Source organism: Leptonotus elevatus, chromosome 3 (genome assembly GCF_054856555.1).
Source record: "Leptonotus elevatus isolate MCC_2025b chromosome 3, RoL_Lele_1.0, whole genome shotgun sequence".
NCBI classification, from domain to species: domain Eukaryota; kingdom Metazoa; phylum Chordata; class Actinopteri; order Syngnathiformes; family Syngnathidae; genus Leptonotus; species Leptonotus elevatus.
Window position 1 is genome coordinate 29246195 of NC_141241.1, and position 18269 is coordinate 29264463.

General features: G+C 39.1%; 1 protein-coding gene across 3 annotated transcripts in view; it reads left to right on the forward strand.

Annotated features, from left to right (window-relative positions):
- Positions 1 to 18269, forward strand: part of arnt2 (aryl-hydrocarbon receptor nuclear translocator 2) — a 132448-nt gene that overhangs the window by 99246 nt on the left and 14933 nt on the right. For all 3 annotated transcript variants that reach the window (XM_086071335.1, XM_086071336.1, XM_086071337.1), the window contains 6 exons: positions 383 to 455; positions 595 to 718; positions 4733 to 4835; positions 4966 to 5104; positions 7828 to 7978; positions 11827 to 11972. In XM_086071335.1, the coding sequence (XP_085927461.1) occupies positions 383 to 455; positions 595 to 718; positions 4733 to 4835; positions 4966 to 5104; positions 7828 to 7978; positions 11827 to 11972 (736 nt within the window). The remainder of the gene's footprint in view (positions 1 to 382; positions 456 to 594; positions 719 to 4732; positions 4836 to 4965; positions 5105 to 7827; positions 7979 to 11826; positions 11973 to 18269) is intronic.

The following is an 18269-nucleotide window of genomic DNA, read 5'->3' on the forward strand; positions in this document are numbered from 1 at the left end:
AAAAAATGTTTTTAAAGGTATTAATTGTACATGAAAAATGATTAAATTATCTAATGCTGGACAAAATATTAACTTTTCACTGCTGAAAATGGCTCAATGAGTCCATTATCCTTTTAACATATTATTCATGAGTGTTTGATAAATGCAGCCAAAAAGGGCTGTATTTATATACAATGAGAGATGACAGTGTATGAGTTTAGATAACACTTTTGTTGGTTCTTGAAATGTGGGTTTTATTACAAATTCACTAATAACCAGTTGAAACATCAATAAAACACAAATATAGAGTCAAACAAAGCTATATAAAAATCTTAAAAAAAAAAATGGAACACCTGTGTATCTGACCACCACTTTGCTCATTTTTTATTTTGTTTCTTTGCAGGCAGCTTCAGCAGCAACAGGCAGAGCTGGAAGTTCACCAGAGAGATGGTCTGACTGCTTACGATCTTTCTCAGGTAAACAAACCTCAAATTCAGAGCTCCACACAGATGGCAAGGCAGATACATTTATTTTTTATTATTTTCATATAAATATGGTGTGGATTGTTTGTGACTTTATTTAAAGTTGAAATGCTCTTGTTATCCCAACTGCCAGGTTCCTGTGGCCAGTGTGAGCAGTGGAGTGCATGAAGCAGGAAAGAGCATTGACAAGCCAGAAGCCCTTTTCTCCCAGGAGAGAGACCCACGCTTTGCTGAGATGTACACGAGCATCTCTGGCTGTATGTCCTACTCACACACAGTTCAAACACCATATGAGATGTTGATTTATATATCATGTTATTGTTTAGTAAGAACTGTAGTTACTCAGGAATAAAAATCTGGGGGGCAATTTATGTAGGTAGTAATCAGAGCGTTTATCTGTGAATTTCCAGCGTGCGCGTAATTTACTGTAAGCGAGCCTTGGCAACTCCAGCGGCAACCTACAGTGCCACGCCGTATAGACTTTTTGCACGTGATGTCACAACCCTGATAGGAACACCCCATCCGGGATGCTGAAAACCACTTGCCTATATTGACACCATTTAAACTTGTACAGTGTATAGTCCTGTATCTAATCGATTATGTTCTTTCGTCGATGGATAGCAGCAATCAACCTAAAGGACTCCAGGCAGCCCTCACAGTATTCCTGGATTTTCAGTGATCGTTTTTTACATGGTTAGATTCAGATTCAGACAACTTTATTTATCCCACGAGGGGCAATTCATTTGTAGCTTCCCAGTATGCACACCCATCAACAATCAGTCCATTGTTGATGGGTGTGCAGACTGGTGAGTAGATCAATGTTCTTATATTTTACGAGCAAACATATACTCTGACAAAGATTGTAACAGAGGTGTCAATTACGTGTTTCAAATCACAATAACTAGCCAGATAGTTAGCGTCCACACCAACTGCACACACACAGCTTAGTTTTTAAGTGTACCTTCTTCAAAACTATTCAGTGCTGTTTAATAGTGGGGGATTGGTCTTCTGGCTCTTTCGGTGTCATAATCATGAAATGCTTGTTGCTTGTTCCATGCTAGTCAAAATAATAACATTAACATCATCACAGTGTTTCAATATAGAACGTAATGTGTAAAAATAACAAAAAAATAAGTCAGTTAAACGACAAGCTTTTAAATCAGCTTTAGTGTAAAGAGATACGGCATTGACTACATAATGATATAGGTCGTGCAGTGTGAATTCTGACAAAGTCGTCCATTTAACTCGGCAAAAACAGTAGGTAAGGGTCTGTTTCCAAACTAGCGATCTCCAAAAATAAGTATAGTAAATATCGCGCTCTATGAGCCCTGACTAAATGTGGCATTTCGACCGACAGGTGAACTTTAGCTGAAGTAGTAGATTTCATGTCTCAATGGGCAATAATAACTTTTAGTTTAGTAAAATAACAGTCGCTAAGTCCCTTAGTCGCTTAGCCACTTCAATTCAACAGTCATACCCTTCTGCCGTCCGTCATGGGGCAGTCATGTGATCATGGGGCAGTCACGTGATCATGGGGCAGTCACGTGATCATGGGGCAGTCACGTGATCACGTGACGCCGGTGCAAAAGGTCTATACTTCATCGAAGTGCGATGTGTGCTTGGAGGGGGAAAAAACAGCGCGATGACCTCCGATATAACTCACAGCAGCGCTGTGTGTTGCTTGCGTAGCAAACGCGGAGCGTATGCGAGGTTTTAATGAAACCCCTGTTAGAGTTTACTGTAAAACTAAACACACAACATTCTTCGTTTATAAAACATTGCTAGCGCTAATGGTAAAATCAATGGAGGATCCCATTCAAATGCTAACGAAAAATTTGCATAGACTTTGGGAGTGATATTTCTTCAAATAATGAATATTATTGTACTTGTCCCTTTGTTTTTTGGATGTATTGTCATGTAAAAAAATGAATATTCACACACAAATACTTTATAAACATACATATCTGTGAAAAGTGAGTTATATTAATAGATCTCATATTAATAGAGCTCAAATGCAACTTCTATCTCATTGTGTGTACTCCATCCATGCATGGCACCGCACTGACCCTAAAAGGCCAACATGCGCAGGAACAGTCTGTATTTAATTGCTATTATTTTAGTCTACAGTATTCTTGTAACATTCTTACTAATTTAATTTCTAATTGTAAAATGTTTTTATTGGCTCAAGGAAGCAGCCAATCAGGAACAAACGTGAAACCCACGTTGGCACAGCAAATTGGGCTCAACTACTTCCTGAACTTAATACCACTCCTTTGTTTTGTGTCTTTCACAAGTGGACAAACTGATTAATCCAGGTGTGTCTGGCCATTGTAGTCGTGGTTACTGAGGTCAGGCACACCTGGATTAATCAGTTTGTCCACTCATGAAAGACAGGTGATATGGGGTTTATGCCAGGGACTTCCGACTTCTGGGTTTTACACAACACTCGCACCCTCACCCCTGCGTCCCCCAACTTTGCGCTCCCGCCAATGGGCGAAGCATATATTGAATTGTAAAGTTTGATAAATATCTGGTGTTCCCATTTTTGTGTCTTGTCTTGTATTTGCCTAAAATAATTTGGCTTGTAAATTTTAATACTTGTCACTTATGTTTGATCGGTCAGATCATATCGTCGTCCAGACTCGATTATTTACTATTTTACCAATTCATTTCAATGGAAAGTAGGCCTGCACGACGTATCATTTGAACATCGCGATTGCAAGACGTGCGTTTTTTATCTCTTTTTTTCTTTTTTTTGAACAAGCAAACGTTTGTTTTGCTTTATAAAAGCAGCAAGCTACTCCATGCTCTGCACAGCCTGTCTCGCTCTCGCCCTCCCTCCTGCTAATCAGTCACCGTGCCCTCCTCCCTCCACTCTCACACTACTCACAGTATCTGCTCTAACAACACATGCGACATGCAGGAGGAGACGTCACGGCGGTAGAAGCGGTAGAAGCGGCAGTGGATTTAGTCCCCCCAAAAAAGTAAACATCCGAATTATAGAAATATTTTGACTATAAAAAACAACAAACCTGTCGGACCATTTGAATCGCCATCACAAGCCCCTGTAGACCAGTTCAAACGAAGAAGTGGGACCCGAGGTGAAACTTCATCTACTCAAAAAACAACTACAGACACTTTTGCCAGCATAACACCTTATGATAAAAAGTCCAAACAGCACCGTCAAATCATGGATGCAATAACTTTTCACGCGGTGAAAGACATGGTTCCATTCAACACCGTAACTAAAGGGGTTAAAAAAAAAAATTATACACATGCTCGACAAGCGGTATAAAATGACAGACAATGCTGCAAACATGGTGAGGGCAGCTGCCTTAAACAAGTGGACCGGGCACAGGCTGCATCTTGCAGTTGGTAGTCAATTGTTAATATATTAATATTTATATATAATAATGATGATAATAATAATAGTTAAAATGTCAAATTTATGGTCCAAACAAATCTCAGTACATTTAAGATAAGACTTATCAGCAAAAAAGTAACTTGTTTTTTGACATTTGCATCTATTATAATGCTAATCATGATAAGAATTTAATTAGAAATAAGACAAATATTCGTTGTAAATTTTTGCATTAGAATAAAACATTAAAAGAGTAGTTCACCCCCAAAATGACTTTTTTCTATTGATTACTCATGCCATGGAGACTTGAGTACAGGACAATTTTATTTTATTTTTTTGCATTTGTCACATTCTTAAGACAAAAATTTTATTTGAAAAAAAAAAACCAAATGAGAACAAATGCAAATTGATATTATATGAATAAAAAGCTATTTAAGTAATCTGGTGAAAATTCTTCTATTTTTAATATCACAATATGTATCGCAAAACATCACAATGTCTGTTTTTTCCAATATCGTGCAGCCCTAATGGAAAGGATATAACTTGATCCGGCTTTCATACTGCAGGACAATACTTACTGTACATAAGCGACAGCACATTTTCCTGTCTCATCTCGTTTGTCAGCAAAAAGGCATCGACAATAAAAGTTGTACTGTTGCACATTTCAACAGAGAAGTTGTCAGTCTTCTTCAGCTTCGTATATAGCATAATGGGACCATGTATATTTTTTATACATTACATCCTAATTTCAGTTTAATTCATCAAAACAAACTCTCTGTATTTACTGGATTTAAACTTGATAATTGCTGCTTTTACAGCTTTATGTCTCTATCCCCCATACCACTCAAAGTTTGTATCTTCCCGGCTTTTAACTACAATTTTAATCTGGTGTTTGTGTGTATGTGCTTAGCGGGTGATAAGAAGATGATGGTTCCCTCCTCTACAGCGGGAGGACAGCAGCTCTACTCGCAGAGTTCTCAGTTCCAGCAGGCACACTCTGGAAAAAGCTTCAGGTACATGTCATGTGACACTCATTCTACAATCATGTTTTCATTTTAAAAGTTCTTATTACCGTGTGTGTGTGTGTGTGTGTGCGTGTGCGTGTGCGTGTGTGTGTGTGTGGGTCTACCTCTCTATTTCCAGTTCCTCTGTGATCCATGTCCCTGGTGTGAATGACATCCAACCATCAAGTTCATCCAGTCAGAATCTAGCTCAGATATCAAGACAACTCAACCCAGGCCAGGTCGCTTGGTCAGGAAACCGACCCCCCTTCTCTGGCCAGGTAATACAAACACACACATACAAACATTGACATACTATTAGCCTCAGGTTTATGGTGCGGTTTCTACTGGTGCCAAATGATTTCCTCAGCAATTTCCTTAACAACCCTGTTCCATCTTTGATGCCAGATGAATTAGTCTTTGTTTGGTGTGCGTGTCAGTGTATTTACACATGCACACTGTTGGAACTTAGCATACTTTAAAACTATAATCGTATAATGCAAGGTAAGGGTTAATATATGTTTCCAGCAAATGAAGTCACTGCAGTGAGATAATTTAGAGGAAAAGAGGGTTGATGTTCACCACCTCTAAACAGATGGTAAAATCTGACATCATGTTCAAGCATAGAGCCTGACCACATTTTGAGTCTCTTTTTGGCCTTTTTCAGCAAAAGATTGTTCCAAACACAATATAAATCAATCTGAACAGGATAGGGGACCCATCTGCAAGGACAAATAAACTTCACAGGTTGTTCTGGTTTCCAGGCCAGTTTGGTTAAGTTTATTCGAATGGATGTCGGATGGGTATTGGATTAGATTAATTCAAATCAGAGCTTTCGTTGCACTAAGGATAATGCTCCAGATGGTTCAGATGTCCCATATCGTTGAACTTGTCTGCAGTCTTTTGTTATGTGCATTCACACCTAAAAGTGAGTGATGTTGCTGACTGACATTGGTCTGAAATCATATAAAAAGTTGACATTTAGCTGTCTGCTGTTTTCTACTAAACAAGCAACTACATTTAATGAAAGTTGTACGGAAGAGGATTAGGGCCAGTGAAGAGGGAAAAAAAAGGTTTGCAGGATTCTGACTTTATTCTCAGCATTCTGACTTTAAAGTGAGCATTCGTTTAAGTCAGAAAGTCAAGTCAAAGTCAGTAACTTTAAAGTAAAAATTCTCATTTTATTCTCAGAAGAATTCTCACTTTCTGACCCCCCCCCCCCCACCCACCCCAATTCAAAACTCTACGTCACAAAGTCAGAATTCTGAGATTAAAGTCAGAATTATCACTTTGAAGACAAAATTCTGAGATTAAAGTCAAAATTATCACTTTAAAGTCAGAATTCTGACTTTAAAGTAACAATTTTTAGATTAAAGTTAGAATTCTCACTTAAAAGTCAGAATTCTGAGAATAAAGTGAGAATTCTGCCAACCCTTTTTTCCCTCTTCACTGGCCCTAATCCTCTTCCATAAACTTGACTAACTAATAGAAAATAATTTCTGTGTGTTTCTTTTAGTGTTTCACAGAATTTTTTTTAAAGACCTTGTAAAGTAAGTCATTTTTGTGAATTGTCTGGGCCCCCTGGTGGTCCTCCCCTACTACAGTATATAGCACCGAGCGCCTTAAATTCACCTGTGTCTATCCGTTGCAATTGCAAGTTCCTTAGTCAGAAAACGTTGGCCCATTCTTACCACTAAAGTGTGCAGTTAACAAGGTTATTTTAGTTAACAAAACAATTCTAATTCAAAAAACAATTTCATTAACAAAATAAAATTAAAACGAAAATGTTTCAAACAAAAACAAACAAAAAAACAACGAAAACTAACTAAAACTAAATTTTATGTTTACAAAACTAACTAAAACTAACTATAATTATAGTAAAAATGTGTTTTAGTGTTTGGTATTTAATTTAATGCATGAGCCTTTAGGGATGATTTTAAATATGATTTTAAGTATATTTATTTCAATATTAACCGTAATGAGGACGTTTGAAACTATCACACAGAAGTGACATCATCTAGCAGCAGCCAATAGAAAAGCACCTTCAGAATGATGTCATTCCTTGGCGACAATTTTGCAGGCTGACTTGACTTTTGGCTCCAATGGCTTGGCTCGCCTGATTTTTCATTTAACTCTTCCGAAATGCAACGCTAGGTTAGAAATGCGTTACTTTTTTCATTTTACCATGGTGTTTATTAACTATTGCGCACAAGTAATACACTTTTTTTAAACAAAAACTAATACTGAAACTAAATAAAACTAAACTAAAACTAAGTATTTTTTAAATAACTAAAACTAATAACAACAGAACCACCCAGAAAACTAATTAAAACTAACTAAATTTAAAAATAAAACTTGAAACAACACAAAAAATTTACTAAAATGAAAATTCCAAAACTATTATCAATCTGGCAGTGAACCCCCGAGAGGTGTTATGCTGCATGTGGTGCACGGAACGAGCCAATAGCATGTTGAATGGCTCCACTGCCAATTAGCATACTACTAGCAGCTATTAGCTATTAGCCACTAGTGGACTCGTGGACCGTCACACCCAACTAAATGGGGCAAAATTTGCTCTCCACACTTGACCCATCCCCTGAGGGAGCGGTGAGCAGCAGCAGGAGCCGCGCTCAGGAATCATTTGGTGATCTAACCCCCCAATTCCAACCCTTAATGCTGAGTGTCAAGCAGGGAGGAAAATGGGTTCCATTTTTATAGTCTTTGGTATGCCCCGGCCGGGATTGAACCCACGACCTCTCAGTCTCAGGGCGGACACTCTATCACAAGGCTACTGATGACTAAAGCCTTATTTTATATACTTGGTGATTTTTTTCCCCCTCATTTTTTATTCAAATTTAATATGTCGAATTTACAAGACTTTACAGGGTCTTTAGATTTGTTTAATCAAGTTTGCTTTAAAAAAGAAAATCAAGAGCAATTTTTTTGTAGCTCACAAATGTATCAATTGTATGTGAAATATCTAACCGGTATCTAAACATTACAGTCCAGTAAAGCCCAGTCCAGTCCTTTTGGTATTGGTACGGGCCACAGCTACCAGACCGATCCGGCCTCCTACAGTCCCCTTTCATCCCCAGCCACATCATCCCCTAGCAGCAATGCCTACTCAGGACTGACAAACCGCAGCACAGCTTTTGGTGAGTTCTTTGCAGCCTATTTTTTCATCATGTTGAAAGAGGTGGGATCTATTGTGGAAGCATAACAATCAAATTTTTCACAGTTAGCATTTTTATCAAGAAGGGATGTTCAACATAAAAGTATGAGTCAGGCACATTACTGCAACCAAATCAATGCAACATCAACAGAACAAAACTACTACAATATTTCAGCTACTAATGTCCTGTGGTCCTAATTTAGACCTCATCACATGTTAGTAGGTTAGTGAATTATATAACGGTCGAAGGGACTAATGGTCAGTGGTTAAATTGCAAATAGTACCATACATGCACTTGACTGGGCCCACGGTCATCTTAAAAAAGATGCATCTTAAATTCTGTTGCTCTAGACTTTTCAGAAATCATATTTATAGTTCTTAAATTCTGTTGCTGTCCAATCCAAGATGCAAAGTCAAATGTCATGTTGGTGAAGAATTTGTATTCATTCATTTATTTTGGTCAGTTGCTGCTTTCACATTATTTTTGTCATTCCTAATCAGTAATTGTCTTTCAATTTATTTTATTTGTTCGTGTCACTGGAGATTGCAGTACTTGCAGGACAAAACAGTCACTTAAATTAGTTAAATAGTTAGTCACCTTCATTGCACAGTTCATTAATGTATTTTCCATCACCATGAAAACATGTTACCTCCCACCCGCGTCATGATGGATGGTTATCTCACCGTTTTGTTTATAGACTAAATTTTATATATCCACTATGGCAGAATTAGCGCACACTATGAGTTTATAGACAACTATCCATGAACCAGTTCTGTTCAGTCAGATTTGCATTTCCATATAAAAAGTTGGAACATAAAAAATTTACCCTGTGTTTTGTTTTTTGCACAGTCCTTCTGAAATCCTGTAACGCATGCATCTACAGTATTTACACATACCAGATTTAAAGCCTATTGTTACTAACTGTACAGTGGCAAGATGAGCTAAACTTTTACAGCTTATGATTGTTAAAGTTGACCACTTTTTGCCAATGTTTAAAATAACACTTTCAAAAGTGAGCCATTGGGTCCCAGTGAAAAATATACAAATTGAAATGATCCAACAAACACTTCCTGCTGCTGTAAAATGAGTCTACAAAAGTTTTCCTAAATTTGCATTACAACCCAGCATATAGTTTCATTCAGCCAATATTGCCAATTTCCAAGCCACATGATCACTCTGGCTGAAAATGGAATAGGAGCACACTGACAGCATCAGTTTGCATTCAGTCGGAGCTGCTCGTCAAGCAGCTGCTCACGCCTCCTGCTGTTTGTTTTCCACATGGTGAATGCAATGAAGCTTGTTCAGCTTGTAACAGCTACTTGATGGCCTTTTAATGAACACAAACATTAGCCAAATGGATTATCTCTGCAGTGCCACTTGTGCTCCTTACTGTCCTTATAGACTGTTTGTAAGATTAATGAAGCTGGTTAGAGCCATGCCATTTACTTGATCTGCTGCATACTTTAATTAACCATTTGTAATGAACAGTGTATCCTTGTCTCTCAGGAATCCTCTGTAATCTGTTCATCAACATCTTGTTTGTAGCTACCAGATGAACACTGTTTACTATGGCTGACAGCTGCTTCTTTTAATGTGTTTTTTTCCTCCGTCCAGTCTCAATACAGCATAGCAGGAAATGGCAGGAAAATGATAAAGCTAAGCTATTCAAATTTGGACATGATGAACCCATACTTTAAGTTGAAACATATAGAAAATTTTAAAATGTGTTCAAACTCTGAGGTAGCACTGTAGTTTATAACCACAAGGAACGCAAATTACATCAGCACATTAGGGAGAGCGAGGAGGCAGTATATGCAACTGCTCATGTCATTTCCATATTTAAAATACAGTACTGTTCTGTACTGTTGTGCTTTCATAGTGGACATTTAAACTAAATTGATCACTTTGATAATTTACGGTAAGAATAGGACATGTAGCCATAAATTTTATTTTTGTGAATGTATTTGCTATGGAGGTTTATTGAGGTGTTTGAAATTCCACCAAGGTGGCTGCTATTTGTCAAATGGGTAATTTTCAGGCCGCACTGAGAAGCTGAGAAAGCCAAGCTTCCATTAAAGTTTATCCGTATTTCTGTCTTATGGGTAAAAACGTTCATTGTCCTCTAGTTAATACAGTAATTGTTTTTATTTTTAAAGACAATAAGGTTTTGTGTTAACCTTTTTTTTACTAGTTTTGGCATACACTGCCGCCTCCTTCAGAAGCTGTGACGCGTCCTTTTATCAGCTGATGTTCCTGGGCGCCCCAATGCCTACATCCCATGGAACAAGAGGAGCAAGACCACATCATCAATCACTTAAAGCAAATATACAAAAAGTAATTTCTAGATACAAAACTACAAACAACAAAACCATATCATGGACTGGGACAACGCAGTCATCATCAGATCAGAAGAACATAAATACAAACGATGGATAAAAGAGGCCACAGAGATCAGGAAACTGGGCCCAGACACTCTCAACAGCGATAAAGGAAAAATTTTACTATCACACACTTGGGATCCTCTTCTCCATAGACCACCAGGCGACAGAGGACGTAGTCGGCGTGGAGTGCCATATGACTGCGCCGGCTACGCCCAGGAGCATCAGCTGATAAAAGGACAGATGTCAGATGACACTTCTGAGGAATGCGGCAGTGGACGCTAAATCTAGTAAAGCAGGTAACCACAGAACCTTATTTTCTTTAAAAAGAAAAACAATGAATGTCATTGACTATCTTAAACTGCCCCCACTTGACCAAGACTCCCACACCAGAATGAACAAAATAATGCATTTTCTGGACACTCCAAGACGCTTTACAGTGAGTACATTATTCATGCACTCACACATTCACACTGTGGTGGCGGTAAGCTACTTAACTCATTCAAACCCAAAAACGTATAAATACACTTTGTAATACCTTGTCCTTCACTCCCAAAAACGTATTTATATGTTTTTAATGCTACATACAGAAGGCTTTGATACAGCTTCTGACATGAAGAGGTCGCTTAAAGCAATGGTAGTTATTACAAAAAATGGTCAGCTGGTGACAGCAGAGTATAAGAGATCAGCCAGGGCCATGTTGAAACAAGCTCTTTTTGCCAGTGTGTTCAACAGGTTTGTGAATAATGATGAAACTTAGCTATGTTCTAATGCTAATTGCTGCAAAATTGTAACACATACAAATGAACTTTTTTTCCCTGATGAAAGAAGAGGTAGGTTCCATGTTTTTATAGCAATAGAACAGAATATTCTGTGGACCTTGCAAAATCAGTCAAAATCCAGTAAAACAGCCGGGAGCGTAGGAGGTTGCTTCAGTGAAAGGCTGGGAGTGAATGAGTTAAGTAGCCACAGCTGCCCTGGGGATAGGCTAACGGAAGCGTGGATACCAGTGTGCGCCTCCGACCACCACCAAACATTCGCACCTTTCAGACACCAGTGTGAGTGGCAATGGAGACGAGAAGAGCAGGGATCGAACAGCCAACCTTCCGGTTACTGGACGACCGGCTCTACCTTCTGAGCCACGGCCGCCAGAATGAACAGCACAATTGAAGGAGAAAGTAATTATTTTTAATTTCAATCAAAGTTATAGTCCTTAGTTGTATATGCAAAGTGCGAAACGCCTGCTCCTGATTGGTGGGCTGATTTCACGCTCATTCCTGATTTACCTTTTGGCTGGAACAGATTAATGCCATTTCTATTCATTTTAATTAGGGACAGATTACTTTAGATATGATTTGAGTTACAAGTGTGGTCAAAGAATGAATTACTCTTGCTTCTAAAGGCACCACTGTATGTGACAGCATGTGTGCATGTAAAACTGTTTTATTACAGATGTGTCAGGAGAAAGCAGCCAGAGCGGAGCTCAGTTCCAGGGTCGACCCAGTGAAGTCTGGTCCCAGTGGCAGAATCAGCATCACTCCCAGCAGGCTGGGGAGCAGCATACACACCCCAACCCTAGCCAGACTGAAGTGTTTCAGGTGATAACACACGATTATTTCTTGCTGATAACAAGACGAAACAGATATATAAGGCATGAAAATCACTCACCTTTCAGCGAAAATAGGTGACCTACGTGAATCGTGCTGATCCAATGAGAAAATATTTTTGGGGTGTATATGTAGATAACCAGAGAGTGTATCCGTAAACTCCCAAAGTGTGCGTAAGGCACCGTAAAGAAACCTTACTTGGATGGAGCATAGCCAAAAGTTATATATTTTATCCTATAAAAAAGTATGAAAAAAGATTTTGGGGTTGTTTTTCCGCCACATTAAGACAGCCAGCAGGTTTCCCTCGTCCAATTCATCATGCTAATGAGTTGTATAGCTGCATATAAGGCCCACCATGAGGTCATGAATTCACACAACCACCAAATCTTCAGTCAAGCAACACCCCTTTCATTTGTTGGACAAGATTTATGAGGTTGAAGTAAGTAAAATGCCTTAAATAAGTAAACTACATTGGCAAGAGGTCCTTAAGGGTAGGGTGCATGTCGCAATATTGACACAAATTGGAGTGTTAAAATAACCATATTTTTCTCCCACACATGTTTTAACAATTGTATAATGGACAGGAGGCACTACTGTGGCACAATGGCTGTTGCCCCTATTTTCCTGTAGAGTGAAATAATGATCAGGGTTTCGGGACCGAAACTTTAAGGTTTCTCCCTGTCAGGCGCGTACGCTTTCACTCTCGCTCCATGGAAGTGCTGGGACAGCGGAAGTGTTTGGGAGTGTGTGGACGAGTCCGTGGTAAAAGACAAGTGTGTGCCACAGTGGATATAAAAGTGTGTCAAAATAATAACAAACCAATACTGCAGTGTGACCCTCCATCTCCCGGTGGCTCCTTTTGTTTGATCATTGGGCCGGGCATGCAACGGGAGTTGTCTACGGAGGTGACTCTGACTGAGGGAAAAATCTAGTGTGACAAAAAGGGCAAAACTAAAGTCGCACAAGCGTCGGAGGAGGAAATGAATCAATATTGGAGCAGCGTTAATATTGGAGTATGTGGAAAACCCTAAGAGGATGAAACGAGATCCACAGCTTTCTTTCTTCTAGCTAAAAAGGTAAGACCTCGTCACGAAAATGCGATAATAACTTATTTATGATAAGCAATGCGCAATTAAACTACCACTAACTAACGTCTCAGCACTCTTGCTGGCTTCCATTCTGCTTTTCGCCAGAGGGGTCGCAAATCTGCAAAAACTCGGTATCTTGCGTTCGGCACCTTTAAGTTGCTCTCCTTTCTCTTCAAATAGTGTGTCTGCCATTGCTTCCAAACATTCCTCCACCATTCTGGAGTCAGCAAAAGGATTTTTGTGTTGCGCCCAAACTCCACTCCATGCATAGTGATCCCTCGTAGGCAGGTACACGGGTCTCGTAGCCCTCGATGCCAGTAAAATTAAAGCATGCACCTCAGTCCATTCACTTTTCAGTGTCTATTTTTTTTACTTTTGACAACTCCATACTTCATCACATTTGTCATGAGAAAGCAAGTACCCCCCAAAAAAACTAAAGTTTGGACCCCGGCTCAGGCATAGCTGCCCTCACGCGCGTCTATTCAAAAATCGTCTATTGGTAAAACTGAATATATTTTTCCCCCAGTACATATTCTTGGAGATCGAGATGAAAGTATCTCGGGGTCCGGAGCTGGACTACGGTCCGCCAGTTGGGGACCTGTCTGGTCTAGAACATGTAAATATTTAGTTGTATCGAAAGATCCTCCCCAAAATTAGAGCTTATTCTATACCTGTTGCAGCCCTATTGGAGAAGAAAGTTTTGAGAATAATTTTAGAGTATTAATAATAAAAATAAAATACTGTTTCATTCTAATATTTTCAAACTATCATTAGCAAATGTATCCATAAATTTTGGTGACAATCAGTCACAGCTTTTATTAACAGATCCCAAAAACTTAAGACCCATATCAAAACTTCCATTCTTGTCTAAAGTTCTAGAGAAGGTGGTCCTCTGACCAACTGACTTCCTTTTTACAGGAACATAATATTTTTGACACGTTCAAGTCCGGTTTCCGTAAGCTCCATTCTACTGAAACTGCACTGCTTAAAATGTCTAGTGATATTATGATGTCTGCAATGGGAAATACACTGTTCTTGTCCTGTCAAACCTTTCTTGGGCTTTTGACACTGTTTGACATGACATTTTGTAGGCTAGACTTCGAGATTTGAATGTCCGGTCCAGTGCTGGCATGGTTTTCTTCCTACTTATCAGGTAGAAGCCTCAGTATCTCCGCCAACCAGTTCCTGTCTCACTGCTGATCTGTTGTGCGGAGTACGCCAAGGCTCAGTTTCTGGCCCTGTTTTGTTTTTACGTAAAATTATTCCCTTAGGAAAGTTAACATTGGAGTTTTCTGATTGTTTCTTATTACCTTTTTTTTGATGATATTCAGCTTTGCTGTTCTTTCAAGCCCTCTGAAATATGGAAACTGAACTCTCTGATGACATGCTTTGATCGTATCAAACAATGGCTTGGTTCAAATGCCCTGCAGTTAAATGCAGAGAAAACTGAACTGCTAGTGATTGCCCCTGATGATGCCATTCCAGGGATATAGCAGCACTTGGGTTGATTTGAGTTTGTTTGTTAAAGAAAGCCTTAGAAATCTTTGTGTTTTCTTGGACAAGAAAATGTCTTTAGAGCATCGCTCCGAACAATTGACAAGAAATTGTTTTTACCATTTGAGAAACATTTCTAAACTCCGAACAATTTTATCCATCTCGTTTAGATTAGTGTAATGGTTTATTTTCTTGTCTTAACAAAAAAAGAGTTGTCCCGTTTGCAACAGGTCAAAAATTCTGCAGCGAGATTACTGACTGGTGCCAATAGATTTGCTCAAAATACTCCCATTCTTAAAGCTCTTCATTGGCTCCCAGTTTATTTTCGATACATTTTAAAATTATTGTACTGACTTCTAGAGCGTTGCATGGTCAAGCACCCTCATATATCAGAGACTTGTTGTGCTCTTACATGCCCTCTCGGAGGTTGAGGTCGTTAGATCAAAACCTGCTTATGGTCCCACATACTCAATTTAAAACCCGTGGTAATCGTTCATTCCAGGCTGTTGCTCCGAAGCTTTGGAATGACCTCCTGCTGTCAATACTTTTTTTTGTGATTCTGTTGATGCTTTTAAGAGCCAACTTAAGACATATTTGTTTTAGCAAGCTTTTTGATTTCGGCTGATTATGGACTGTCTCTTTTCGACCTTTATTTTCTTTTACTTTGTGTATTTTGTATTTGATTGTTTTTATTATTTTATTTTATTGTTTTTGTTACGATCAATTTTACCTGTGAAGCACTAGTGCCCTTTTTGTCTGAAAGGTGCTATATAAATAAAATGTACTTACTTATTCGTATACCATCGTAATGGACCGGTTGTGCACATGACCATAGATATTTTTAAAGACTCGATGTCTCGTCCGCGCTGCTGGCCAATTGAATCGAATGTCCGCACATGGCGGCCATCTTGTCACGCTCACTTCGCTCATTTATTACTATGTGTTTTTATCGTACATGTTCTTTTAAATAACTCAAAACAGCGTTTGACCAAAAATCAAGTGATTATCGAACAGTTAAGTTTATGAGCATAATTATACTACATACTTGTGAAATAATAATCCATATAGTTAATAAATATCCATCCAGAATTACTATTACTTTATTAAAGTTTCTGAGAAAGTAAACCGTGTGTAAATCCGCCAAGTTCGAAGCGAGATAACAGTTTATGTTTGTTAAGATCACTCACCTTTGCCCACAATTAATACAACAGACCAGACTGCCTGCCGGTAACAAGATGTCCGCCCCGTGCGGACGTTGGATTCTGCGCCGTAAGCTATTATAGATATCTATGCACACAACGGGTTGGCTGTGTCGTAGTGCAGTCACATCCGCAAGTGTCGTTTTTTTTCTTTCTTTCATTCTCAAAGGAAGAATATGAAACCTTTTCCACCTGCTGCTCTCAGGGAAAAGGTGCAGGTCCATACGGGCCAGAACATCAAGACTGGCCAACAGTCTGTATCCACAGGCTGTGAGGTTAATGAACTCTGCTCCTCTATGCCTCCCCTTTATGGACAATAATAACATCCAACAACAACAATAACTTTAAACCGGTTTGCATTGTTGCAGAATGTCACCACTACTCCCTTTTTCCATTTATCCTTCTTACTCAACGTTTGACGACCATAATAATTGATTAAATGATCCGGTTTTGCACTGAGGCACGATGTCATCTCAGGTATCTGAATATTTCTGCTCTGCACTTTATTATTGACAAGACCTTAAGTTGCGCTTAGTCTTTGTTGTACTATGTCCTATACTGTGTCGAATGTTTACACTGGGTTATTTTATGGGTATTTATTTTTGTGAGATTTTGCACTCTACCAACTCTGCTGTATGGATGCTCCAAACGAAGTTTTGTTGTTCCCTTGTGACAATGACAATAAATATTCTGAATCTGAGATGGGTAGGAGTGCTATCTAAATTATGGCAATACAGGGAGTCCTTGAGTAACGTTGTACACGACCTACGTCGTTTCGACTTTACGGCTCCCGTGCCTCGTCCGTATCACCTTCTTTTTCGTTAATTTCCTACAGTAATCACACAATTTTACAGTTATTTAAAGTTGTGTTGTTGTTACCTCAAGCAACGGAGGTCCATCGAGCAGGTTGTCTTGCGTGGTGTGTCACATTTCCGTGTTTAAGTTAATTAGCTCTGCTCTGCTGTCCGTCAACAATGAATGTCCGTACATAAACACGAAATATTGGTTCTGGCTCTTCCGGGTCGCGCAAATATGTTTTTTAAAATTACTGTACAAAGTATTTTGATGTAATAATCAACTTTAACGGGGAAATCCGACTTAAGTCGAAATTCGGGTCACATCGCCAGTGTAGGAACGGAACTTGGCCGTAACTCGAGGACTCCCTGCACTTGACGATGCCGTAGGCGTTTTTATAGCACAATAGACCAGGAAATAAGTCCAAACGTCACAGCGATGATGTGCTGCACAAAAATGTCCACTATAACAGCGTACATGGTATGTCATCATTTTGGCACTTAATGATCTTAAACCTTTTTTCAGGGAGTCAGATGCCATTGATATTTTAATGTTCATAGCCTTATGCCCACGCCGCAACATCTTGTTGCATTTTGGAGGAATATCACCAGCTTGACTGTCCGTGTGCTGCCCATGGTGCATGGCACATTGAGCATATGTCTCCAAGCTAGCAATTTGTTGTTCATATTTGAAATATGACTTCAATGCGTGTGCTGCTCCAAGCACAACAATGGATTCGCAAGGAAATTATGAACATGCTCAAAATGTCCTTGCCACAGTGGCGAAAAAAACAACTAGCGTACGAACACAAACGTAATACAAATGCAACATTTTCCGAACCCTGTCAAACTGACGAAATTTGCAATGTTCAGCAACGTTCACCACAGAATAAGAAAGAAATAGAAGCGCCGTAGGCGCCTTCGGGTGAGGCCAGTAAACCGTGGCAATTTCTGAGGTGGCCATATTGTTCATATCAAGTTCATATTGCGATTGATTTTGACAAATAAACGGATCAGCCAAAAAACGACAAAAAGTGGTACGGAAATGACTGCATCATCATCAAATTGTTCTAGCTAATCGAGTAAGATTGAGAAACAAACAGGAGCATGCATCACAAAATTAATGGCTTTCCTTTTTTTTTTTTTTATGCATGGCTTTCCTAATCTGGAAAAAGAGAGGGATTGGTAAATTTGTGGGGTTCAGTTTTAGCTAGCGTTCAGTTGTGATTTGATTAGTTATTTCTATTAGTTTCTTTCTTTTCCGACTCCCAAGATGTGATTGCATTTAGGGCCATATTCTCCCGTTTGTGCTTAAGTCAATTTCTTACGTACACCGGGAAAATTTGTGACCCATTGCATTGTGAGGATGCCTACAAGTCCCGGACTGTGTTGTTTTCCTGAGACATGTAAATTCCACACAGATCCATTTGGAATATATTTCATGCTTCAAATGTGAAGTTGACTTGCGAAGCCTATGGATCCGTAGGATCCAGAAGTTATACTGATCGTCCCCACTCATCAAACGGGCTACATTGAAGGCGCATGCGTTTTACAATACAATAAAAGTAATTTAATTGGTGCTCATGACTGAATATTTGGAGCTGTTCCATAGCTGAAAACCGAGTGAACGCCTGTTGTTTAAGCTTTGGCAAGCAATGGATGCACGAGAGCAGCACTTGTGAAAAATGTAATAAGCGACCTCAAGATAGATCG